This window comes from Mixophyes fleayi, chromosome 9, assembly GCF_038048845.1.
Source record: "Mixophyes fleayi isolate aMixFle1 chromosome 9, aMixFle1.hap1, whole genome shotgun sequence".
Taxonomy (NCBI): domain Eukaryota; kingdom Metazoa; phylum Chordata; class Amphibia; order Anura; family Limnodynastidae; genus Mixophyes; species Mixophyes fleayi.
Genome location: NC_134410.1, coordinates 132,606,612 through 132,632,780, shown reverse-complemented (window position 1 = coordinate 132,632,780; position 26,169 = coordinate 132,606,612). Strand labels below are relative to the sequence as shown.

The following is a 26,169-nucleotide window of genomic DNA, read 5'->3' as shown; positions in this document are numbered from 1 at the left end:
CTACGACAGGACACTTCTACCATTATTACATACCACATGGACGGGACACTTCTACCGTTATTACAACCCACACTGACGGGAAACTTCTACCACAGGACACATCTACCATTATTATATCCCAGTGACGGGACACTTCTGTCAGTGTGGTATGTAATAATGGTAGATGTGTCCTGTAGTATAAAGTGTCCCTGCAGTGTGGGATGTAATAATGGTAGAAGTTTCCTGTCAGTGTGGGATGTAATAATGGTGGGACACTTCTACCGACTGGACATTTCTACCATTATTACATCCCACATGGACGGGACATTTCTACCATTATTACATCCCACACTGCAGGGACACTTCAACCATTATTACATCCACACTGCAGGGACACTTCTACCGTTATTACATCCCACACTGCAGGGACACTTCTACCGTTATTACATCCCACAATGACGGGACAATTCTACCATTATTACACCACACTGAGAGGACACTTCTACCATTATTACATCCCACACTGCCGGGACACTTTATACTGCAGGGACACTTCTACCATTATTATATCCCACACTGACAGAAGTGTCCCATCAGTGGGATGTAATAATGGTAGAAGTTTCCTGTCAGTGTGGGATATAATAATGGTAGATGTGTCCTGTAGTATAAAGTGTCCCGTCATTGTGCGATGCAATAATGGTAGAAGTGTCCTGTCAGTGTGGGATATAATAATGGTGGGACACTTCTACCGACAGGACACTTCTACCATTATTACATACCACATGGACGGGACACTTCTACCATTATTATATCCCACACTGACTGGACACTTTAATAATAATAATATTAATAGTATATTTATTTATAAGGCTCCACAAGGTTTCCACAGCACCGAACACAGTAGAAACAATGGACAGTACAGGGAATAACAGTACAGAACAATAAACGAGTAATACCGAGACTTCAGATGCTCCAGGAAAATCAAGAATATTGAGGTTGGAGCAGAAGAGAAGGTAGAGAGACAGGAGGGAGAAGGGACCTGCTCATTAGAGCTTACATCCTAAAGGGAGGGCAACAGACAATCGGCACAGAGGGAGTCAGAGGAGGGGAGCAAGCGCACCCTTTTCAAAGGATGATCCAGGAGATGAGAGCGAGCATGAAAAGAGGGTTAAGTGGAGGGCTGCTAAGCTTTGAGGAAGAGATGAGTTTTGAGTGCCCGTTTGAAGGAGCACAAGTTAGGGGATAGACGGATGGAGCGAGGGAGGTCATTCCAGTGCAGGGGGCAGCTCGGGAGAAGTCTTAAATTCTGGAGTGGGATGAGGTTATTAGAGTGGAGGAGAGGCGACGGTCATTGGCTGAACGCAGGGGCCGGGCGGGAGTGTGGATGGAGAGGAGATTGGAGATATAAGGGGCAGTAGAGTGGGAGAGGGCCTTGTAGGTGAGGGTAAGAAGTTTGAAAAGGATTCGATAGGGGAAGGGGAGCCAGTGAAGGGCAAGGCAGAGAGGGGAGGCAGAAGAGGAGCGGCGAGAAAGGAAGATAAGCCTCGCCGCATTGAGTATAGAACGAAGGGGGGCATGCGAGAGCGGGGGAGGCCGGTGAGGAGAAGATTACAGTAGTCCAGACTGGAAATGATGAGCGCATGGATAATAGTTTTGGTTGCTTCATTAGATAGGAAGGGCCGGATGCGGGCAATGTTGCAAAGTTGAAAGCGACAGGATTGGGCAAGAGATTGAATGTGGGGGGGTAAAAGAGAGGGAGGAGTCGAGGGTGACGCCCAGGCAGCGGAGTTGGGGGACGGAGGAGACAGGACACATCTACCATTATTACATCCCACACTGTCGGGACACTTCTACCATTAATACCTCCCACACTGCCAGGACAATTCTACCATTATTACATCTCACACCGCCGGGACACTTCTACCGTTATTACCTCCCACACTAACACAAGTGTCTCGGCAGTGTGGGATGTAATAACAGTAGAAGTGTCCCTGCAGTGTGGGATGTAATAACGGTAGAAGTGTCCCTGCAGTGTGGGATGTAATAACGGTAGAAGTGTCCCTGCAGTGTGGGATGTAATAATGGTAGAAGTGTCCTGTAGTATAAAGTGTCCCGTCATTGTGGGATGTAATAACGGTAGAAGTGTCCCATCAGTGGGATATAATAATGGTAGAAGTGTCCTGTCGGTAGAAGTGTCCCACCATTATTATCCCACACTGACGGGAAACTTCTACCATTATTACATCCCACTGACGGGACACATCTACCATTATTATATCCCACACTGACAGGACACATCTACCATTATTACATCCCACACTGACAGGACACTTCTGTCAGTGTGGGATATAATAATGGTAGAAGTGTCCCGTCAGTGGGATGTAATAATGGTAGAAGTTTCCCGTCAGTGTGGGATAATAATGGTGGGACACTTCTACCGACAGGACACTTCTACCATTATTATATCCCACTGATGGGACACTTCTACCGTTATTACATCCCACAATGACGGGACACTTTATACTACAGGACACTTCTACCATTATTATATCCCACACTGACAGAAGTGTCCTGTCAGTGTGGGATGTAATAATGGTAGATGTGTCCTGTCAGTGTGGGATATAATAATGGTAGAAGTGTCCTGTCGGTAGAAGTGTCCCACCATTATTATCCCACACTGACGGGAAACTTCTACCACAGGACACATCTACCATTATTATATCCCACTGACGGGACACTTCTGTCAGTGTGGTATGTAATAATGGTACAAGTGTCCCATCACTGGGATGTAATAATGGTAGAATTGTCCCGTCATTGTGGGATGTAATAACGGTAGAAGTGTCCCTGCAGTGTGGGATGTAATAACGGTAGAAGTGTCCCTGCAGTGTGGGATGTAATAATGGTAGAAGTGTCCTGTAGTATAAAGTGTCCCGTCATTGTGGGATGTAATAACGGTAGAAGTGTCCCTGCAGTGTGGGATGTAATAATGGTAGAAGTGTCCTTTAGTATAAAGTGTCCCATCATTGTGGGATGTAATAACGGTAGAAGTGTCCCTGCAGTGTGGATGTAATAACGGTAGAAGTGTCCCATCACTGGGATGTAATAATGGTAGATGTGTCCTGTAGTATAAAGTGTCCCTGCAGTGTGGGATGTAATAACGGTAGAAGTGTCCCTGCAGTGTGGGATGTAATAACGGTAGAAGTGTCCCTGCAGTGTGGGATGTAATAACGGTAGAAGTGTCCCTGCAGTGTGGGATGTAATGATGGTTGAAGTGTCCCTGCAGTGTGGGATGTAATAATGGTAGAAGTTTCCTGTCAGTGTGGGATATAATAATGGTGGGACACTTCTACCGACAGGACACTTCTACCATTATTACATACCACATGGACGGGACACTTCTACCGTTATTACAACCCACACTGACGGGGAAACTTCTACCACAGGACACATCTACCATTATTATATCCCAGTGACGGGACACTTCTGTCAGTGTGGTATGTAATAATGGTAGATGTGTCCTGTAGTATAAAGTGTCCCTGCAGTGTGGGATATAATAACGGTAGAAGTGTCCCTGCAGTGTGGGATGTAATAATGGTAGAAGTTTCCTGTCAGTGTGGGATGTAATAATGGTGGGACACTTCTACCGACTGGACATTTCTACCATTATTACATCCCACATGGACGGGACATTTCTACCATTATTACATCCCACACTGCAGGGACACTTCAACCATTATTACATCCCACACTGCAGGGACACTTCTACGTTATTACATCCCACACTGCAGGGACACTTCTACCGTTATTACATCCCACAATGACGGGACAATTCTACCATTATTACACCACACTGAGAGGACACTTCTACCATTATTACATCCCACACTGCCGGGACACTTTATACTGCAGGGACACTTCTACCATTATTATATCCCACACTGACAGAAGTGTCCCATCAGTGGGATGTAATAATGGTAGAAGTTTCCTGTCAGTGTGGGATATAATAATGGTAGATGTGTCCTGTAGTATAAAGTGTCCCGTCATTGTGCGATGCAATAATGGTAGAAGTGTCCTGTCAGTGTGGGATATAATAATGGTGGGACACTTCTACCGACAGGACACTTCTACCATTATTACATACCACATGGACGGGACACTTCTACCATTATTATATCCCACACTGACTGGACACTTTAATAATAATAATATTAATAGTATATTTATTTATAAGGCTCCACAAGGTTTCCACAGCACCGAACACAGTAGAAACAATGGACAGTACAGGGAATAACAGTACAGAACAATAAACGAGTAATACCGAGACTTCAGATGCTCCAGGAAAATCAAGAATATTGAGGTTGGAGCAGAAGAGAAGGTAGAGAGACAGGAGGGAGAAGGGACCTGCTCATTAGAGCTTACATCCTAAAGGGAGGGCAACAGACAATCGGCACAGAGGGAGTCAGAGGAGGGGAGCAAGCGCACCCTTTTCAAAGGATGATCCAGGAGATGAGAGCGAGCATGAAAAGAGGGTTAAGTGGAGGGCTGCTAAGCTTTGAGGAAGAGATGAGTTTTGAGTGCCCGTTTGAAGGAGCACAAGTTAGGGGATAGACGGATGGAGCGAGGGAGGTCATTCCAGTGCAGGGGGCAGCTCGGGAGAAGTCTTAAATTCTGGAGTGGGATGAGGTTATTAGAGTGGAGGAGAGGCGACGGTCATTGGCTGAACGCAGGGGCCGGGCGGGAGTGTGGATGGAGAGGAGATTGGAGATATAAGGGGCAGTAGAGTGGGAGAGGGCCTTGTAGGTGAGGGTAAGAAGTTTGAAAAGGATTCGATAGGGGAAGGGGAGCCAGTGAAGGGCAAGGCAGAGAGGGGAGGCAGAAGAGGAGCGGCGAGAAAGGAAGATAAGCCTCGCCGCATTGAGTATAGAACGAAGGGGGGCATGCGAGAGCGGGGGAGGCCGGTGAGGAGAAGATTACAGTAGTCCAGACTGGAAATGATGAGCGCATGGATAATAGTTTTGGTTGCTTCATTAGATAGGAAGGGCCGGATGCGGGCAATGTTGCAAAGTTGAAAGCGACAGGATTGGGCAAGAGATTGAATGTGGGGGGTAAAAGAGAGGGAGGAGTCGAGGGTGACGCCCAGGCAGCGGAGTTGGGGGACGGAGGAGACAGGACACATCTACCATTATTACATCCCACACTGTCGGGACACTTCTACCATTAATACCTCCCACACTGCCAGGACAATTCTACCATTATTACATCTCACACCGCCGGGACACTTCTACCGTTATTACCTCCCACACTGCCAGGACAATTCTACCATTATTACATCTCACACCGCCGGGACACTTCTACCGTTATTACCTCCCACACTAACACAAGTGTCTCGGCAGTGTGGGATGTAATAACGGTAGAATTGTCCCGTCAATGTGGTATGTAATAATGATAGAAGTTTTCCGTCAGTGTGGGATATAATAATGGTAGAAGTGTCCTGGCAGTGTGGGATATAATAATGGTAGAAGTGTCCTGGCAGTGTGGGATATAATAATGGTAGAAGTGTCCTGGCAGTGTGGGATGTAATAATGGTAGGACACTTCTACCGACAGGACACATCTACCATTATTACATCTCACACCGCCGGGACACTTCTACCATTATTACCTCCCACACTGACACAAGTGTCCCAGCAGTGTGGGATGTAATAATGGTAGAAGTGTCCTGTCAGTGTGGGATGTAATAACGGTAGAATTGTCCGGCAGTGTGGTGTAATAATGATAGAAGTGTCCTGGCAGTGTGGGATTTAATAATGGTAGAAGTGTCCCGTCTGTGTGGGATGTAATAATGGTAGAAGCTTCCCCGCAGTGTGGGATGTAATAACGGTAGAAGTGTCCTGGCAGTGTGGTGTCATATTGGTAGATGTGTCCTGTTGTATAAAGTGTCCTGGCAGTGTGGGATATAATAATGGTAAGACACTTCTACCAGTATTACCTCCCACAATGACGGGAAACTTCTACCAATGTTACATCCCACTGACAGGACACTTTGTACCCAGTGAAGCTTTTCCCATTGACGAATGACTGGGAGCATTTTCTGGAAAAGATTTCAATTGGGGGGGGGGAGTGGAATTTGTAAATGGGTGTAATACCTCTGCAGACACAGGGTGGAGACAATATCACGCACCAAGATTGGACGCGTGTCGTTGCCCGGCCTTTAGGGAGTCCCTGGTAAAGTTATTGAATGATGTTTGGATTGGCAGCGATACAGATTAGAGATGGTTGGAGACGGTGGAAGCTGAAACAGCATAAACTAATGTTCTATTGTTTTCATATATGGTTTTGTTTAGATACTTTTATTAACTGACTGGACCCAGCATGGACAGTTTATATCATCATCATCATCATCAGTTATTTATATAGCGCCACTAATTCCGCAGCGCTGTACAGAGAACTCACTTGCATCAGTCCCTGCCCCATTGGAGCTTACAGTCTAAATTCCCTAATATAGACACACACACTCGCACACATATACATACAGACAGACAGGTAGAGACTAGGGTCAATTTTTGATAGCAGCCAATTAATCTATCAGTATGTTTTTGGAGTGTGGGAGGAAAACGGAGCACCCGGAGGAAACCCACGCAAACACAGGGGGAACATACAAACTCCACACAGATAAGGCTATGGTCGGGAATCGAACTCATGACCCCAGTGCTGTGAAGCACAAGTGCTAACCACTAGGCCACTGTGCTGCCCATATATGGGTGTCTGAAGGTGGTGGCAGAGTTGTTTAGTAATCATGAGAACAATTAATTGCTTTTATTAAGCAATGGGAGCCTTATTGTTTATTTATTCTTATCCAAATGTGTCAGTAAAAAACGTATTTATGGTTCAGTAGCCGTGTCGTACGTTCATTTAGTGGGTATGTTTGTTGGTAACATGATTTCACCTCCCCTTTTCCAGAACAGTTCTCTTACTTGCGCAGAACTCTCCGATCCGTACTACTACAAACCAATCCTCATCGCTGTTCTGATGAGGTTCTTACAGCAGCTGTCTGGAATCAACCCCATCCTGACATACCTGGAGTCCATCTTTAACAAGACCAAGGTCATCCTGGTGAGACTGTACTACACACAATGGTGGGCAACACGTCACCCGAGCATGAGTAATGTCTCCAGTCCACTCCACTAGTGCCATCTACTGGTAGAATACAGTTCAACACAGTCCAGTATAACATGGTTATATGTATATATATATATAGTGATGTCACAGAACGGTCAATGAGAGGATAACCTGTGTATTATAATATCATAATGTTCCTCATTACTGTAGGACAGAGGTATTAGACTGCACACTCTATATAGGTCACATACCCGTGTCCTCACACATTTTTGGGATCACTGAGCTCCTTGGTGGCTTCTGATAGTCTTATCTACAGAACTCTTCTACCATTATTACTCCACACTGACAGGACACTTTATACCACAGTAGGGGTACGTTATTCCCAATATATCATAAGATACAGTGGCGTTATTTAATGATACCTCGCACTCACCTCACTCTGGGAATATTCAGCTTATTTTATCTACAGAAATAAGAACTGCAGCTCCACGATGTAGCCAATAAGATGATTGATTGTGTACTGGGATGATGGTGATTTATTCACTGTAATGTGTATTGTGTTTATCTGTGTATTAGAGGGGGTGGTCTCTGACCTGTCACATTTCCTCTTTCACACATCAGAAAGGGGGGTACGATGCTGCCCTTGTCGGGCTGGTGAGACTGATCTCTGTGATTGTGGCAGCTGCTGTTATGGATAAAGCTGGCAGAAAAATTCTCCTCTATGTTTCCAGTAAGTGTGTGACCCGGGACGTGGATAACGGGGCGGTGTATAACGGGGCGTAGATCCTTCCTGATAGGCGCTGTTGTTTCTTCTCCCACAGGTTCCCTGATGCTGGTCTCCTCGCTCTCCATGGGTCTATACATTCATTTTGTAATAGACGAGAAGCAGAATTCCACCAATCTAACCACGGCTGCGTTAGACCCCAGCTCCCATGTAAACCCTACAAACTATTTAGGCGTGATCCCCATCATATGCATCATGTTGTATGTATTAGGTAGGTACTGTTCTCCTGTTTTATATTCAGGATGTGAGAGTTCTCCATTAGTTCTCCGACCAGTGATTCATAGCTGCCCCCAAGCTCCAGGTACAGGGTCCAACATGCTTTTGTATGTCTTACTATGCGGTATGCAATTCTAGGTATCTGTTCTTATGTTGTATGCACAGTACCACTTCTCAGGTTATTGGTTATTAAACTGCACCTATGGGTCACGGACAATTGCACAGAACCACGCATCTTCCGTCTGCTGTAATTTGCGGTTTCTACACAAACACAGAGCACAGTACAATCCTCGGACTGGGTCCGGTCTCAGACAATAGAATGTGTTACATGTGATCACATCGCTCCTGCACCTGGATGTCAGCACAAACCGCTTTCCTATTTGTGTCCCCTTCAGGCTACGCGTTTGGCTGGGGCCCCGTCACCTGGCTTCTCATGTCGGAGATCCTGCCACTGAAAGCGCGAGGAATGGCCTCAGGCCTGTGTGTGCTGGTTAGCTGGATCACTGGCTTCATCATGACCGAGGCTTTCCTCCCTGCAGTGGTGAGTACACCATATATAGATCTGCACCCAACATCCTCTATAAAGGAATGAAATGAAATGTTTTCCTATATATGGGCAGCATGGTGGCTCAGTGGTTAGCACTTCTGCCTCACAGCACTGGGGTCATGAGTTCAATTCCTGATCATGGCCTTATCTGTGAGGAGTTTGTATGTTCTCCCCGTGTTTGCGTGGGTTTCCTCCGGGTGCTCCGGTTTCCTCCCACACTCCAAAAACATACTAGTAGGTTAATTGGCTGCTATCTAAATTGACCCTAGTCTGTGTCTCTCTCTGTGTGTATGTTAGGGGAATTTAGACTGTAAGCTCCATTGGGGCAGGGACTGATGTAAATGAGTTCTCTGTACAGCGCTGCGGAATCAGTGGCGCTATATAAATTAAATAAATGGAAAAAAAAAAAAATATGTAGTAGGGGCCTCATGTTTGACCTTAAGCTACAACGAGCAGAACACAGTCCCTTATCCCCCTTCTCCAGGGTGGTCAGTAATGTATGAAGAGCAGAGGGTCTAGATCAGTGATGGGCAAACTTTTTCAGGAGCGGGCCAAATAAAAAAGAAAAACTTGAGGCGGGCCAATATAATTTATTAAAAAACTCAAATATCGAAATATATAATGCAAATGTTTTGAAAGGGACGGGAGGGTGTTATATAGCAGTGTTACCTCTATAAGTGCAGCGATCGTACAGACACAGCACATATTACAGCAGGTTGTTGCAGATCCATCTTTCTGGTGAGCCACTAACTGACACAGCAGCCAATCAAAATCCGCCTTAGTATATGGCCCAGCCCATCTCTTCTCACATGACTTTCAGCCATTAGGGGGCGGGCGTTTGCGTGATTGACATACGAAGTGTCATTTTAGGACGGAGGATGAAGTGTAATGGAGGAAATCGCTGGAAAGGCATAAAAATGAAGGTTCTGACACACAGGGTCGGTCCTAATAATTTTATGCATATTTTAATGAAATTTTTTAAAATATTGGCCGGCCGGATAGAACCTCTATGTGGGCCGGATCTGGGCCGCAGGCCGTAGTTTGCCCATCACTGGTCTAGATAATAAATGGTGATGCAGAAGGTTGGGGGTAGTTCTCTCTGAATCCCCCGGTTCTAGGGTTAAGGTTGATCAGAATTGGTTCCATGGATGATTCAGCAGATATATTGATCATGCGTATTTATATTTCCAGAATGCTTTTAACCTGGAGACTCCGTTCTTCTTCTTCTCCATTATCTGCTTCTGTTGCCTCTTCTTCACCTACTGCTGTGTCCCGGAAACCAAGGGACGGACTCTGGAGCAAATAGAATCCTACTTTCGAACAGGGCGACGTTCCTTCATTAAATAGCCAAGAGAGCGTCCTCTAGTGCCCAGGTACATTGTACTGTTCTTGACTTTGGTTTAAAACAATCCCCAAGACGGACATATAGACTGCGGGACGCGCTCTCCGTGAATCATCGAAAACTTCCTCCCGGACAGACAATGTTTCCCCAATCCCTGGTCACTGCACACTACATATTGTCTAGGTGCGTAGAATAATAAATATCACACGGATTAACTCTTCAGTTGCTGATAGGAGCCTCCATATAACAAAACCAAAGGCGAATGATCAGGTCGGTGTCTAAACCAGAGGTGGGCAACCTGTGGAACTACAAGTCTCAGCACACATACTGACAGGCCATGCTGGGACTTGTAGTTCTGGGGAGCCATAACATGTGTGAGCCCAGTGAATGACAACGCTGGTTGCGATACTGTAATTGTTCACAGGACATCACCGGCCGCTCTGGTTTCCAAATAAAGAAACAGGAAATGCTGCACTTATGACACAGAGCTAGCAATCATTTCCTGGAGGCCATACTGACCTCTGTCCTCCTGGTGTGCACCGACGTTATATAAGACACAAAGGAGCATATTTAACTGATATCACAGAGTACACGTGTAACAACCAATCACAGAGCAGTGCTCCTCACAACAGTGTAATGATTGGTTATAGGCCTTATGGATACATTATCAGTAATAACAGTTGTCATATATACAATACAACTATGTACCAGGATTTATTTTATCCTCTTATAAATAATAAAGTCTCATTGTTCCGCAAGCGCTGCTTATTTATATGCAATGTGGCCGCACGGAGCCTAGTGAATTATTAAAGGGATTTCCCATCTTCTCGTGACGTTAAATTACTGTCTGATCCGCACCCTCCTGCCACGTTTACTAAATACACAGATTTATCTTTCTAGCTTCTTCCTGTGCTTTTCGGCCATCTCTTTGCAGCATCTGGTAGAGGTTATTTCCAGCCCTGGGTTAGGAGGAGGGAGGGACAAGGTGCAACAAATTGTACTATCCCATTACTAAAACATATATTTTCTCCACGCACATACTAATATAAAGTATATAACGCTCACCTGTCAGTGGAGTTATACGGAGTCCTGGTCCGGTCTCTTGTATGGTGGAATTGGGGTCTCCCCACCACCAGCCTGAGGGAGCTGTTATATGCATCCACTGCGGTGTTTCTCTAGTGCCGGATTAGGTCATACCCAACACGTTCATCTTAGTGATGTAGCTAGTTTACACACAACTCCTGGAGGGATTGTGGTGACTTATCACAGGTGAGAGTAGAAACAGGAGACCGTGGTAGCAGCAATGTGTACAGATCTAGATTTTAGTGTTAAATAAAAGTTGTAATATCTTCTGTCTGGTTGTGTGCGTTTTACCTGTAGAAGATCCCGTGTGTGCGGATCTGTTCCCTACATCATGTAGGCAGCGATCCAACCTCCAGAACATCTCCGTCTGTCCATTCAGTGCCGATAACATCTCAGCCACAATTCATCCGGCGCTGGTTCCTTAAGGCTTAAGGATATTTAGCCAACTGAATAGCAGCCTGCACAGTGTGTAGGCGACAGATGCACTTTAAGTTATGGTATTTACCAGCGGTTCCCAAAGTGTGCTCAGCGGCACTGTCACGGGGGTGCCGCGACCAGCCAGAGGGAAAAAAAAACGAACTTACCAATCCGCACGGCGCCCGGGACCCAGCATCCTCCTCTCTCCCGCAGCGCGCCCGACATTCAGTGACAAGCTGTAGGAGAGAGGAGGATGCTAGTTCCCGGGCGCCGCACGGATTGGTAAGTTTTTTTGTTTTTTTTTGTCTTTCTCTGCCTAGCTGTGGCAAAATGGGCAGCGTGAGAGAGGGCAGAGTGAGGGGAGGCAGCGTGAGAGAGGGCAGAGTGAGGGGAGGCAGCCTGAGAGAGGGCAGAGTGAGGGGAGGCAGCCTGAGAGAGGGCAGAGTGAGGGGAGGCAGCGTGCGAGAGGGCAGAGGCGGCAGCGTGCGAGAGGGCAGAGGCGGCAGCGTGAGAGGGCAGAGTGAAAGAGGTCAGAGGGGCAGCGTGAGGGGGCAGCGTGAGAGGAGGCAGCGTGAGAAAGGGCAGAGGAGGCAGCGTGAGAAAGGGCAGAGGAGGCAGCGTGAGAAAGGGCAGAGGAGGCAGCGTGAGAAAGGGCAGAGGAGGCAGCGTGAGAAAGGGCAGAGGAGGCAGCGTGAGAAAGGGCAGAGGAGGCAGCGTGAGAAAGGGGAGAGGAGGCAGCGTGAGAAAGGGGAGAGGAGGCAGCGTGAGAAAGGGCAGAGGAGGCAGCGTGAGAAAGGGCAGAGGAGGCAGCGTGAGAAAGGGCAGAGGAGGCAGCGTGAGAGAGGGCAGAGGAGGCAGCGTGAGAGAGGGCAGAGGAGGCAGCGTGAGAGGGGGCAGCGTGAGAAAGGGCAGAGGAGGCAGCGTGAGAGAGGGCAGAGGAGGCAGCGTGAGAGAGGGCAGAGGAGGCAGCGTGAGAGAGGGCAGAGGAGGCAGCGTGAGAGAGGGCAGAGGAGGCAGCGTGAGAGAGGGCAGAGGAGGCAGCGTGAGAGGGGGCAGAGGAGGCAGCGTGAGAGGGGGCAGAGGAGGCAGCGTGAGAGGGGGCAGAGGAGGCAGCGTGAGAGGGGGCAGAGGGGCAGCATGAGAGGGGGCAGAGGGGCCAGTTTGAGAGAGGGCAGAGGGGTGATGAGAGGAGGCAGCGTGAGAGAGGAGGGGGACAGCGTGAGAGGGGGCAGAGGGGGCATTTTTGCATACAACTAAATAAGTATTTCTGTCCTGACCTAAATACTTATTACGTTTTTTTGACCTAACTACTTATTAAAACAGGACTGCTCGGTAATTATTTTGGAGGGGTGCCTTGAAAAAATTATGGAGACTCTAAGGGTGCCGCGAACTGCAAAAGTTTGGGAACCACTGGTCTATACAATTGGCCAAAAATGTGCTCTGGATTTTTTCTCCATCTTATCCCAAATCATAGGGATACCATGGTCACCACAGTGTTACTACATGCAGCCGATAGGTCGAACCCACAAACATGGCCGCCTCCATGTGGTGTACACTTTAAGGATAAGATTCATTCATGTTTTTATTTAAAATTGTATAGAAATAATGGGCCCAAACCCACAACGTTGGTGTTTTGTCAGCCACTAACTTTATTTGCTTTTTAAACAAGATTCAGAACGAAATACTTGGTTGTTCTGGCTGCATTGTGACAAACTATTTGTTTTTGGATTTCACTTTTTTTTTTTTCCTTCCTTGCTTTTTCTTAAGAATCTTCTAGTATTTGTGGGTGAAATATTATCCCTGTGGCCCAATGACGTGATGTGTGGACCGGTCACCACACCAATAAAATAAGAATAAAACACCACAATATATGCTGGAGGTAGAAAGGTGTGTCCTTTATTCACTGCATAGACAGGAAGTAAAACCTACATATTCATAGCCGACTGTGGTATGAATGACTGTGATTAGCAGTTATCCTGTACCGTGCTGATGTGTAACATGTTATTAATAAATATACACTCTCCTGTATAAAGTACATGAAACGTACCAGAGAGGGTGATGTCCTCACTATTAACATTTATAGTAAAGGAATTATAATGGTGGCTGGTAATAGCGTGATCACATGACTTCACCCACCCAATAAAATCACCTCTGAGTGCTACAATTGTACAAGGTTGGTACTCCCTGCAGAGCGGCTCAGAACATGTTTGTTTAGAATTCACACAATTTTATTATAATTCCTTTACTCCATCTTAATATACGGTGATAAATGGACTATAACATCTATAATCAGAGGACATATTAAGAAAAAAACCTTATAAAGGATTAATTACTAAGGGAGATTATTGTACAAATGAGGAAACAAGTTTTGTAGAGAACTTCATAAAACGTCTTCATAAGTCCCCGATTTTCTCACACGCTGTAAAATAATCAGTGTCGGCGTTCTCCAATCTGCGCCAACTCATGCGCTACGTGTACTCCGCATAAGTGTTTAAGCTCCACCTACCACATGGGCCCCACCTCTTGCGTCACAGCAAGTTTACCAAATGATCTGACGCCAGTTAAACACGTAATAACGCAGATCTGTAAGGTTTCATTTGGTGCAATCTGCTCATTACTTAGAAACGCATATTAAACGCAGGAGTTTAACACGTAGCGTTAAGGAGATTAAAAGTAGATATAATGCCAATGTTTTATTATATGTAACTAGTTCACAATGGTCTAACGGCATAAACGGCGCTGGTTATAGAGCCGCCTCCTACTATCTGTATATAAATAACATGATATATATACCAGAGGTGGGTACAGCATCAGCATGCCGTTAGCTGGCAGGGCATGCTGGGGCCTTTAGTTCTACAACAGACGAGAAGCCAGTACTCTGATAAAATGAATCTCCCCTCAGCACGGTTTAGTTTGCAGCATTTTACAATAAGACTTATAGTTCTGCTATTTAAAATAATAGCGCTGCGGAATCAGTGGCGCTATATAAATAAATGGTGATGATGATGATAACACTTTGTTAACTATGCAAAATATTAGTGAAAACATTACAGTATATCCCATGGTCCCTGCACACGTTATAATTCAGTCATGTAGTGCATTATAGTGTCATCAAATTGTACAGAAATCCAATATGGAAACCATCTACAAACTTGGTTATTTCACACCTCAGCGTGAGGTTTAAGAGCGTCCTAATCAATGTTTTTCACCCAACTATGATTAATGCATCACAAATCCCGGAACTTTACAATGACTAGAAATCAAGTTTTTCAAATAAGCACCGTCCATTTACAGTAAAATAAAAGCAAAGTAATCCAACCAGTTACCTACAATAGACAATGAGCGGAGGACGTCTTGTACCTCCTGTGATGGCCTGTAACATTCAGTCCTAGGGAGGTGATACAGCCAGAGGACAGCTCCGTCCTGTCTCTAAGAGCACAGAATACAGAGATCCAATGGGCAGTAGATGGGAGCAGCTGGGATTAGTGAATCAAGTCCATAATAATCTCCCAAAAAGTTCCTGACGGGAGTGATCAAGTGAGATCTTTCCTCGTATGAAGACATCTTTCTGCTTGAAACTAAGATATTGAATAGATATCAGTCTATTTTCCCAGTAAAAGGGATGTAATCACCCTCGGACTAACTATGACTTTGTCCTGTAAGTACAGCTTAGTCCTGTCTCTGCCCTTACTATATTACACTATTAGAGGTTACTGCCTAGACCAGTGTTGGCCAACCTGTGACACTCCAGGTGTTTGTGAAACTACAAGTCCCAGCATGCTTTGCCAATATATAGCAGCTTATTGCTGGAAGGGTATGCTGGGACTTGTAGTTTCACAACACCTGGAGTGTCACAGGTTGGCCAACACTGATCTAGATCAACCTTTCTCTATTTACTTCCCTTTTCCGGAATCTGCTGATATAATGGTGACTGCTATGACATTAGTGTTATTAGTTTAGATGGGAGTCTATAAATAGAGATGTACTGAGACATCCGATAGCAGAACCCCAAATCTCTGCCCTACCCCCTGCTGGTTTACAGACAGATTCCTGAATCCAGACCCCTGGAGCGGAGGACACGTCTGCAATGTTTCCAGCTCATGTCTACAAACTGGACAACTGGGACGTTCGGGGCGGCGTTTCCACTTCTTGTGTTTCCTGGTGGTAAATAAAGGACCCCCCCTTATTGTGCTAATTTAAACCTCCCCAAAAACAGAGTTCCACAGACAGCGATGTTTTATAAAACTTGATCATGGTTCCTGTTCCAGTATTAGAGGAATTCACACAGGATTCTATCGTCTCTTAAAACAGCACATCAAAAATCAATTAAAAAAAATAATTGTTATAGAGAGAGATCAGGTACCAGGATCCAGACTGCTTATCGGGCCCCTTTGTGCTTATTGGGCCCCTGCCTGCTTCTCCTCATCCGGCTGCTTCTTCTGTTGCTGGAGTTTTGCATAAGAAACAGCGTCGCCCCTGTAATAAAGTGTGGAAGTAATTATTACCTAGTACCATGGTGCTAATTACCTGTAATATGCAAATTCCTTATAAGAGGTAGACCTGGATGTATGTATGAAAGGGCACGTGCGTTGGCGATGAGGCTTTACATAATTTCGCCCTACGTTACCCCAGGGTTCTATTTAACAAGCATTGCGGCGGTAGAAGTTCTGTTGCGTCTATCTGCAGAGGCTGGCGCCGCGGGGAAGTGATACATTAACCCTCACTGCATGGGCCAGTACCGCTGAGTACCACTAAATTACAGCGACTGCGATCAACTTTTCACTTCTTCACTATTAAGTGAATTTCTTGTTATTTTTGTCTCAACCAATAGTTCCCATCAGCGTCAAATTATGACAAGTCGCTGTTTCTAATTCACCAATTTTGTGCTCATTACTTTTGACAGAAACATACGGTGATACATCAGTGTCTACAGAGCTCTATCGTATCCCAAACAACCACAGCTGGGGTCATGTCCATGTGCAAGTCGTCCTTTCAAAAACCTTTCCACCCAAAATAATATTTTACATAAAGTTCCACCAGAGAGAAAGAAGTAATGGACATTTTTTTCCTTTAATAATGAGGTGTAGAGTCAGAAACGTCCTTTGCAGAATATCCTAGTCAGGGACTTAGTGGAGTGGAAATATGGCAGTGTGCAGTTAGCAATAAACAGTGACGTTATAGAAAAGATAAAGGGGCCAGCAGTGGAATCTGATTATGAGAAAGCCATGGTCTAATATGACCTACGTATGTTTTTAGGGTTAGCATACACCTATGGGACATTCCTGCAGCCCAGAGCAAGTAAAACATTGATAGATTTATGTCTATAAGAACAGTATTTGCTCCCTCACATCAGCTATTGCACCAAAATAAGGACAAACAATTCTATTGCCATCAGCTACATAACATTTATACAGCGAGAACGCAGCATGAGCAGGGACATCAATGAGGGTCCTCAGGTCCTAGTAAAACATTTTGGTTTTAGGAGGAATATGGAACATTTCCGTTTTATGCACAGACTTACTTTTTCCCCAAGGCGGACAAACCGTACAACACTCCAGTGGCGAAGGCGATAGCGTTGCCGAAGAGAGTGGTAATTGTGAAGCTGAGAAAAATGGGAAACATCGCCATCCTGTGGTAGACAGACAGAAACACAGTTATTGGAAGTACATAGACCACACAATACCGACAGTCTGATAACTCAGCTGGTTCACACAATTATACATCTAATCCCTTCACAATTTCCCTTCACAACTTCACAATTTTATGGGGGTTTTAAGCATTTTTTATGTATTAGTTTTATTAATTTTCCAATTAATACAGAATATTTTCCTGCTGGCTTTAAACACTGGTTGCAGAGTCTTAAACAGCTGTCAGTGTCCATCCAGCAGCAAAACTGCTGCAGTGAGGTTCTCAGAGAGGGCAGATTATGAGGTTAGATAACGTACACATATATTTATGTATATTACACATACATAGATAACCATATAAAGCATCCGGCAGGAGTCTAAACATCTACAATATACATTAATCAGATACTTATTGAGCATGGTGGGATGTAGGAGACCATTACAGTACAGTCCTCTCCCGACCCCACTACCAGACCATGAACCGGCTGTTTGATCAGAGCACCGTGTGCCTGGATTTCGTCCTGGTCTTGTGTGTGACTCTGCCTGGTCCCAGACACAGATCTGGGTCCGGCTAGTAAAGGGGGGGAGGGGAAGGGGGGGTACCCTGTGTTTATTCATTATCCAGCATAACACAGACACACATCTCTCACTGCTGAGGGCAGGAGACCGTACCCGCAGTAGAATATCGCCTTCTGCCATGGGCGCAGCTTATCCGCTTTCTCAGCTACGGTGTTTGCAAATTCAATGAACTGGCAACAAAAAGGCGCCTCACAGAGGAACAGGACGAGCGCATTGACCCTGTAGGAGGGGAACAAAGATAAGTGATCCGTTACAATGATGGGGTACACAAGATGCTTCTCACGTTTAATGTCAGTCCTATTATCACAAACAGAAAACATCACACGTATCAATAATAATAGATATAAAAGTGTCTCCAGCTGATGCCATTTTACAAAGGTTACGAAATAAGGAGGAGCTTCAGGAATTCTGGGTGTCCCTCTTTAGCGGGACTTCTATTCCCTCCAGTAAATAAAGGCACGCTCTGCATTTAAGATCTAAGAGCGCAGAAATACTGAAGCAATGTGAGGAAGAGGTGACAGAGGAACAGCAGGATCACCTTCTTGAGACTGCAGTAACCTTGTCTTGCCACAAGGTGGTGCTGCAGCCCTCATAAGGGAAACCCTCTGTTACTATATGATCTTGGGGAATTCGGCTACAGATGGGACAGGAGAAGATCAGTGATCGGAAGTAAGAACTACTATAAGGACCTCTGTAAGAGTACAGTACTATGTTGTGTATAGAGTATTGGAAATGCTGGTGGGGCAGACTCTTGGAAATATGACAGAGTGCAGTAAACAACTAAAGATTTCCTGAGGTAACAGAGCTGAAGAAATGTAATTCTGTGTAATTTACCCTTTACTACAACATAGAGAATAATATTTTTTTTTATAAATAATTTCACTCAGAATCTAGTTTTAGGTCAGGATACCGTTTGCATGAAGGGGCTGCCCGTCATCAGACCAGGGGCAGAGGACAAATGAGGAGTTTACAGCTTGTTAGTTCAGACACTGAACTCGGTTATTTTCTGATAAGGCAAAGTACAAAACAGGTTTGTAATGGAAATGTGTCATCAACAGCTGACAACACTCTATACAATATAAATGTCACACAGAGTCACGAGGATGGGGCTGGGGCCCAGGCAGAATACAAAGGGCCCGGGCCAAAGTATGTGACAAAGGAATCAGACTTAAAGGAAAAGCAACAAGAAGTTGATGGCGGAATCGGAATCTAACTGAGCGGGATGCAAGAATCTTACATTATAACAAGGATTCCCTCACCAGGGCTGCAGCACCACCTTGTGACGAGACAAGGGTACTGCAGTCTGAAGAATCATGTCATACAGAAAGTAAATAGATGAAAGACCACCAGGGCTTGTACTGTGAAAGAAAAGGTAGACGTGTAATATGTGCAGTAACAACATCTTGGTAGAGCTGCTTCAGTCCTGTACTCTGCAATGGAATGAACAGGACATGCTCCATAATGGCCACTAGGTGTCAGAAGACGTCTATAGGTCTGAATGCCCTATAGGAGCAGAAACCAGCTCTAAACACCGGTAATACACAGTAGGGGTTACCAACGGTGATAGGATTGTGTCACAGGCTTCTACCCAGGACGGTCATCTCACAACACAAACAATATTTGGCTTGAAATAAACCATTTTTAAATAAATGTGATGGGTTTTGTTTTTTAAACTTTATTTTATGGGGTTCACAGTAGTGGAATAAAAAGCCCAAATCTGCAAGCGGCTCATGTACGAGAACATCTGAAGGCTCCTGGCGAACTTGGGGGTTAACTGTTACAGCTCCGACAGCTGAATATCATATATAGCTGAACATTTCTTTTTCCATTGCAGCGATAATTGTTAAAACATTTTTATCCCCACAATCAGGGACAATCTGATAACTGTGACTTCCAGGACAGGAGTATTTAGATGCTGCCTTAACCATGTCCCAACCTGGGCTGTACGGCCAAAACAGCCCCACTCTCAGGGTAATTATCACATTTCACCCTCACCATGAACGTTATTAGCGGAGCCTTCTGGGATAAACCCTTCACTGCCCAACAATTTGGGAGAAAGTTACAGGACAATCTGATCTATTTTCTCCTAATACATGATAATGTATTGATTGGGAATATTGGCTGTTTAAACAACTAGGTCATTTATTATTCTTCTTAACATTTATTTATATGGCAAACCAGCGATAACCTGAGCTAGTTACAGAGAGGAACATTGTAAGAGATATAAACTCACAGCATAAATACTCCGGCCGCGATATTCAACGGATTGATGGTGACGCAGTTCCACAGACCGGCGATGGCACAAGCTGGAAAATAAGAGCAATGTTACTTTATACACCTCCATCGTCCTACATGCATGGAAGAGGGGAGTTTATGTCTGGATTACAGCTCATGAACAGGTTCATGTCAGAACACAAACTCTTCTTAGTTTTCATATTTCGCAGGTCATTAAATACCCAGAAATAACAAGTATTTTTAGAGGACAAATGAGATAACAGCACAAACCAATTCTGTAAAGCACTAAAAACAAGGTAAAGTCGCCATATGACTAACTAGACAAGAAGGACGATCGGTGTCTGTTACGTAGATGCAGAGATCCTCCGGTGAGGACGACGGAGCTGCATCTACTTTATTCTGACATTTTATTTTCCGTCATTAATTACAGGACAAAGCTCTACATTTACAGCACAGAATATTTTACACCATAGACCCCTGTAGCAGAATGTAGCAGAGAACAAAGACACAAAGCTCAACCTGTCAGAATTTCAAATCAGCATTATGAGCGCCCGAGCTCATTAATTCTGTATATCTCTGTACACACGATACCCCCCCCTCCCCCCCTTCTCAGCTGACAGCACAGCAGGAACAGCCGAGTATTCACAAGTGGGGGCAGAGCTTGTGGGGGGGGAGCGTGGGAATATAGCGCCTGGGGGCACCTCAAGATAAGGGGAATGCAGACTATGGGGGGGTATATCATTATAGGGGGTGCAGAGCCTGGTGGGGGGGGGGCACATCATTAAGGGGGTTCAGAGCGTGGGGGGGGTATATCATTATAGGGGGTGCAGAGCCTGGGGGGGGGGGTATATCATTATAGGGGGTGCCTACGGTCAATACCACCTGCTCTGGCAGGAAAAGCTGGTGTCCCGGGGAGAAGAGGGGACAGTGTTTGTGTGGCCGGGCAATACACGTGACCCACATCATCTGATAAAGGTCCTTATAGTATGGACTGGAGAATTAGCGTCAGACTCACTCAGCATTTAAACATATAAACACATAATTAACCTCGCTAGATGCCATAGTCTCTGGAGGGGCTCCATGCTCCAGAAATACAAATATTAGCACCAAAACAGAACCTGGTTTAACCCCTTACTCCCTGGGCAACGCGAGAGCTCTGTTCCTGCATGTAATCTCTAACCGGAACTCTGCTGCTCCTGGCTCTCCCCCCTCACTCTTGCTGAGAGTATTACACAAATATTAACACATGACAGCGCTGTTCACACTAATTACCTCATTGATGTGCAGAGAGAGGCTAATGGCGTGTTAAGGACATGTTCCGTGTACTCCCAGCCAGTGACACGCATCCTACCTGACCTTGACTAATCTCTCAGCAGACGGATAAACTAAGACGTTAGATGCGAGTCTGAGCCAACGTCATCAAGGAGCAGTTACACCATTATTTAGTATCAGTGATATAGAACACAGATTACATTGCAGAGCTCAGTGATACGTATGGACTGTATTATATGTATGAACGAGAAATACAATGATATATATGTACAAAACAACATTACACAAAATGTACAATAAAATGTCTGTATTCTTGGATCACTGGATGAAATCTCTTTACACAATAGGAACAGAGCCCAGAGCCCCCTCTCTTGTCTAATATCTCGTGGGCATATTCCAGAGACAGACAAGAGATTTAAAATTAAATTCAATGTTTTAAAATCCTATTACTGAAGGTAAATCATTATATTATACACTTTATATTTGTTGTTATGCTACAAAAGAAAATATTGGAAGTATCTGAATTCTCTGAACCATATAAGAATGTTCTTTATGTATTAGTCATATAGATGTAACCTTTATTTCCTACATATTAGTGGTCACTGGTCCTAGAGGTGACCGAGTCGCTAACTGAAAACTGCACAAATAACAACACTGCCCCCTGTGGGCAGCAGGAAGAATGTCACCTCCACAAAATAAAACGTTGACAGATTTGTGCATCATTACTGAATGTTGCAGTTTACAGCCCGAGAAGACAGTTCTATAATACATTTCATGCTAATTCCCTTGTAAATGGAGCAGCTTATTAGAGCGCCAGATGCAGCGTCTCTGTGTGTACTTTGCTGCCCGGTAGGTGTTACCTGGGACTATTTAGATGTTCAGCCATTTGGAATCACAACGTGATTAGGCTTAGAAATAGACACATGTAGAAAGTATAGAAAATACTGCAATGATATCCATACTTACATATGCCCCCAAGTACCCCAGCTAACCGGCACAGCCAGCGGTACCACCACGTCATGCCGTCATCCTGCGAGGCTGCTGGAGTCTCCTGTGTTGGAGCGTTGGCCTCTGCTGCGCTCATCTCGGAGTCTCTAAGTCACTGGCCCAGTCCGTGGGCTGAGAGTTCAGGTTCTGCACCAGACTCCGCGGTGCCCCTAGTGTCCAACAGTATAAATGCCCGGTGGCTCAGTATACACTCTGCCCTAGACGGAGGTCGGCATTCAGCGTTCAACAAGTCTATTCCCTGCATATGAAGCAGATTCCAGTCATCATTCTCTGCAAAATAGAAGATAATAGAGAAGAAATGATCTCGCCCATCACGTCCCACCCCCCGTAACTAACATTTAATGAAAGGATCATCAAACTTAAAACAGAAATGGTCTTATATAAAAACTACTAATATAATTAAATAACAGATATTTAGGTAAAAGTCTCGGGTATAACAGAAGTGAAGATGTTTGAGATAAAGACGAGATTGTGGCAGGAGGAGGATTTTCTGTATAATCCCACTGAAGGAAAACAGAGTCTGCAATGGCTGATAACAGAGAGTAACAGCTCCACAGCAAATATAATGTCTGTCACAGAAACATTTGTGAATCTTCTTAGCAGCTCTCTTATAAAAAGAATTAAGGTTTAATTGTACTTTAAATCTAGATGTATTTCAGCAAATAAACTATGGACATTAATAATACTGTATATTTACAGATTTATATTGCTGGTTGTTTGCAGCGTTTTCTGCCTGAAGAGGACAAAGTCTTCTTTAGGGTCTGATGGGCTCATTTTACCATCAGAGTCTGGATAATCTCCAACATTATCCTACCTATCATATAACAAGGCTGCACAGTATGCAATGAATACATGGTTAAAGGGTTGTATAAAATATCTCTTGTCCCCACACAGGACCACACTGATGGCATAAAACGACAGGTTTATTTATGCTGAGTGATCAGAAATGACATTGTCATGGTCCAAAGCTACAGGGCCCAGATCCAAGTTAACCTATTTAAGTAAATATCTGTTAACCCGGATTCTTTCCACTCATTTGCATAGACTGCCACTGGCATTATAATGGGAGGGAGGAGACTTTAAGCACCTATAGGGATATAGTCTGTGTCTTACGCCACATTCAGAGCAGTGTTACCGACGGCAGGTTGTCTGACCACTGATATTGGGACATTAAGTGCTAAATATAACTGTTATTCTACCTATCTGAGAGAAGTCATAAGGAGGTGATGTAGGACTAAGAGCAATGGAAGCCCTACAATAACATCTATCTGTGGTGCAGGGTCCCTGGATCATGCTGGGGGTCCTATGGAAACACATTGTTGCTTTGTACGTATGAGGCAGCATTCAGAGACAGAGGGAAATTGTGGCATTGAGTGATGAAATATCACTTATACCAATAATTGTATCACCACAGTCATAATGTGAGTCAGTTCTCTGTACAGCGCTACGGAATTAGTGGCGCCATATAAATAAATAATTATGATAAAAGTGTATTTATGCTTAAAGATTATTTGTATTTAACATTCATTTTTTCAACTAAAAAAAATCAACAGGAACCTTCAAATGGGAATTGGTCAAAAAAAAAACAAACAAACAAAAAAAAAAAACCACAACATTTTATTCTGTCAGTTTTACCATAAACTTTCTGTTGAATCTGGTTAATTATCTCGTCACATTAATTATACTCTTATTACACATATAACCTTATTAATGGTCCATTGTATAATGTGTAGCGGAATGTTCCATCTTCTACATAGAACTTTCTCTAACTCCAGGATACCCATCTGGGAATACAATCCGAATCATACCCGGATACCAGTGTAGGTACAAGGACAGGTCTCTATCCCTTCCCGTGCTGGGGGCCATATAGTTACAATAAGATAATGAGAGGCGTATAAACAGAACAAAGAGGTTTAGCGCCCAGCATTATTCAAACACCATAGAGGGGTTTAACATATATAACATGTATATTATATTATATATACACACATGTCTTCTATAGATGTACACAGCTCCCCAGTAATATTCATAGTACAGAATATAATATATATATATATATATATATATATATATATATATATATATATATATATATATATATATATATATATATCCTGCCACTGAGCTATATAGAGAAGTACATGTCCAGTGATATAAAATGTATCCAGCATGATCGCAGGTTTATATCTATGTTCGGTCACTGAACTTTATATAAATATATATATACTAATATCCTGCTGTATATAGATGTACTTCTGTCCCAGTAGAGTGTACAGTACAATAGGGGGTATAATATGATAACACATATATATGTATATCCCGTCACTCAGCTACATAGATATAATAAGTACTAAGCCGGTGCATTACCTCCCGCTGCCCCCGGATCACGGTCACCCCGCAGCCGGTCTGTGATGACAATAGAGCCGGGGACACGTCACTCTCCGCCGCACTGCATTCTGGGAGGGAACCTACAATGTAGGGGCGTGGCTATACTGTGACGTCAGCGGGGAACTCCCTCCTGAGCACACAATGAAACAATGTATCCACGTCCAGCCATAGATACAATGTATCAGTGTAATCCCTTACTGATAATACCAATATGTTATATATAATAATGTATCCACGTCCAGCCATAGATACAATGTATCAGTGTAATCCCTTACTGATAATACTAATATGTTATATATAATAATGTATCCACGTCCAGCCATAGATACAATGTATCAGTGTAATCCCTTACTGATAATACTAATATGTTCTATATAATAATGTATCCACGTCCAGCCATAGATACAATGTATCAGTGTAATCCCTTACTGATAATACCAATGTGTTATATATAATAATGTATCCACGTCCAGCCATAGATACAATGTATCAGTGTAATCCCTTACTGATAATACCAATATGTTATATATAATAATGTATCCACGTCCAGCCATAGATACAATGTATCAGTGTAATCCCTTACTGATAATACCAATGTGTTATATATAATAATGTATCCACATCCAGCCATAGATACAATGTATCAGTGTAATCCCTTACTGATAATACCAATATGTTATATATAATAATGTATCCACGTCCAGCCATAGATACAATGTATCAGTGTAATCCCTTACTGATAATACCAATATGTTATATATAATAATGTATCCACGTCCAGCCATAGATACAATGTATCAGTGTAATCCCTTACTGATAATACCAATATGTTATATATAATAATGTATCCACGTCCAGCCATAGATACAATGTATCAGTGTAATCCCTTACTGATAATACCAATATGTTATATATAATAATGTATCCACGTCCAGCCATAAATACAATGTATCAGTGTAATCCCTTACTGATAATACTAATATGTTATATATAATAATGTATCCACGTCCAGCCATAGATACAATGTATCAGTGTAATCCCTTACTGATAATACCAATATGTTATATATAATAATGTATCCACGTCCAGCCATATATACAATGTATAGAACTAGTATATAATGACAGAGTTATACCCTTTATTATGTATAACATTATATAAGTATTATCAGTAAGAGGGATACATTGTATCTGTGGCGTAGTATTATTAGTAATATATGCACTTGCAGCCATAGACACAATGTATATATCTAGTATATATTGACAGCGTTACCCCCTTACTGATAATACTAATATGTTATATATAATAGTTTATCCACTTCCAGCCATAGATATAATGGGACTGATGCAGAGTTTAACTCATTTGTGCAAAATAAACGTCTATAGAAAATGCTTTCAGACAATAACTGTAATTACACGTAGATGATGCACACATTGAATGTAGATCACAGCTACCCCTTGTTGGGTGTATCCACTAATAACCATCAGAGAGCAGCTGCTCTATATTACAAGCTGACAATCTGCCCGGGGTGTCGCTAGTGTAGCAGGTCCACTAGGACCATGTTGTCCTCTTTG

At 43.8% G+C, this 26,169-nt stretch overlaps 2 protein-coding genes across 6 annotated transcripts in view; one reads left to right on the top strand and one right to left on the bottom strand.

Annotated features, from left to right (window-relative positions):
* The window catches only part of SLC2A6 (solute carrier family 2 member 6), a 119,967-nt gene extending 109,155 nt beyond the window's left edge, over positions 1-10,812 (top strand). For all 4 annotated transcript variants that reach the window (XM_075185822.1, XM_075185821.1, XM_075185820.1 and 1 more), the window contains 5 exons: positions 6,939-7,091; positions 7,719-7,827; positions 7,919-8,092; positions 8,493-8,638; positions 9,836-10,812. In XM_075185822.1, the coding sequence (XP_075041923.1) occupies positions 6,939-7,091; positions 7,719-7,827; positions 7,919-8,092; positions 8,493-8,638; positions 9,836-9,991 (738 nt within the window). In that variant the 3' untranslated portion in view covers positions 9,992-10,812. The remainder of the gene's footprint in view (positions 1-6,938; positions 7,092-7,718; positions 7,828-7,918; positions 8,093-8,492; positions 8,639-9,835) is intronic.
* Positions 10,813-13,360: 2,548 nt separating this feature from the next.
* Positions 13,361-24,682, bottom strand: CACFD1 (calcium channel flower domain containing 1). Of its 2 annotated transcripts, XR_012678988.1 has the most exons (7): positions 24,575-24,682; positions 22,166-22,477; positions 19,926-19,998; positions 17,786-17,911; positions 17,008-17,115; positions 15,370-15,962; positions 13,361-15,223 (listed from the first exon to the last, which is right to left on the bottom strand). XR_012678988.1 is itself a non-coding variant. In XM_075185812.1 (6 exons), exons 2-6 carry the CDS (start codon positions 22,281-22,283, stop codon positions 15,884-15,886), a joined length of 504 nt encoding a protein of 167 aa, XP_075041913.1. In that variant the 5' UTR covers positions 22,284-22,477; positions 24,575-24,682; the 3' UTR covers positions 13,361-15,883. The 2 variants fall into 2 exon arrangements, 1 of the variants encoding a protein (XP_075041913.1); XM_075185812.1 differs by having other exon boundaries at positions 13,361-15,962.
* Positions 24,683-26,169: the final 1,487 nt, after the last annotated feature.

Excerpts from the sequence above, each read along its gene's own strand:
- CACFD1 (XM_075185812.1), bottom strand. The coding sequence starts at position 22,283 with ATGAGCGCAGCAGAGGCCAACGCTCCAACACAGGAGACTCCAGCAGCC. Across the intron at positions 19,999-22,165 it reads TGGGGTACTTGGGGGCATAT|CTTGTGCCATCGCCGGTCTG; the intron begins GTAAGTATGGAT and ends CTTATTTTCCAG. Across the intron at positions 17,912-19,925 it reads GCGGCCGGAGTATTTATGCT|GGTCAATGCGCTCGTCCTGT; the intron begins GTGAGTTTATAT and ends CCCCTCCTACAG.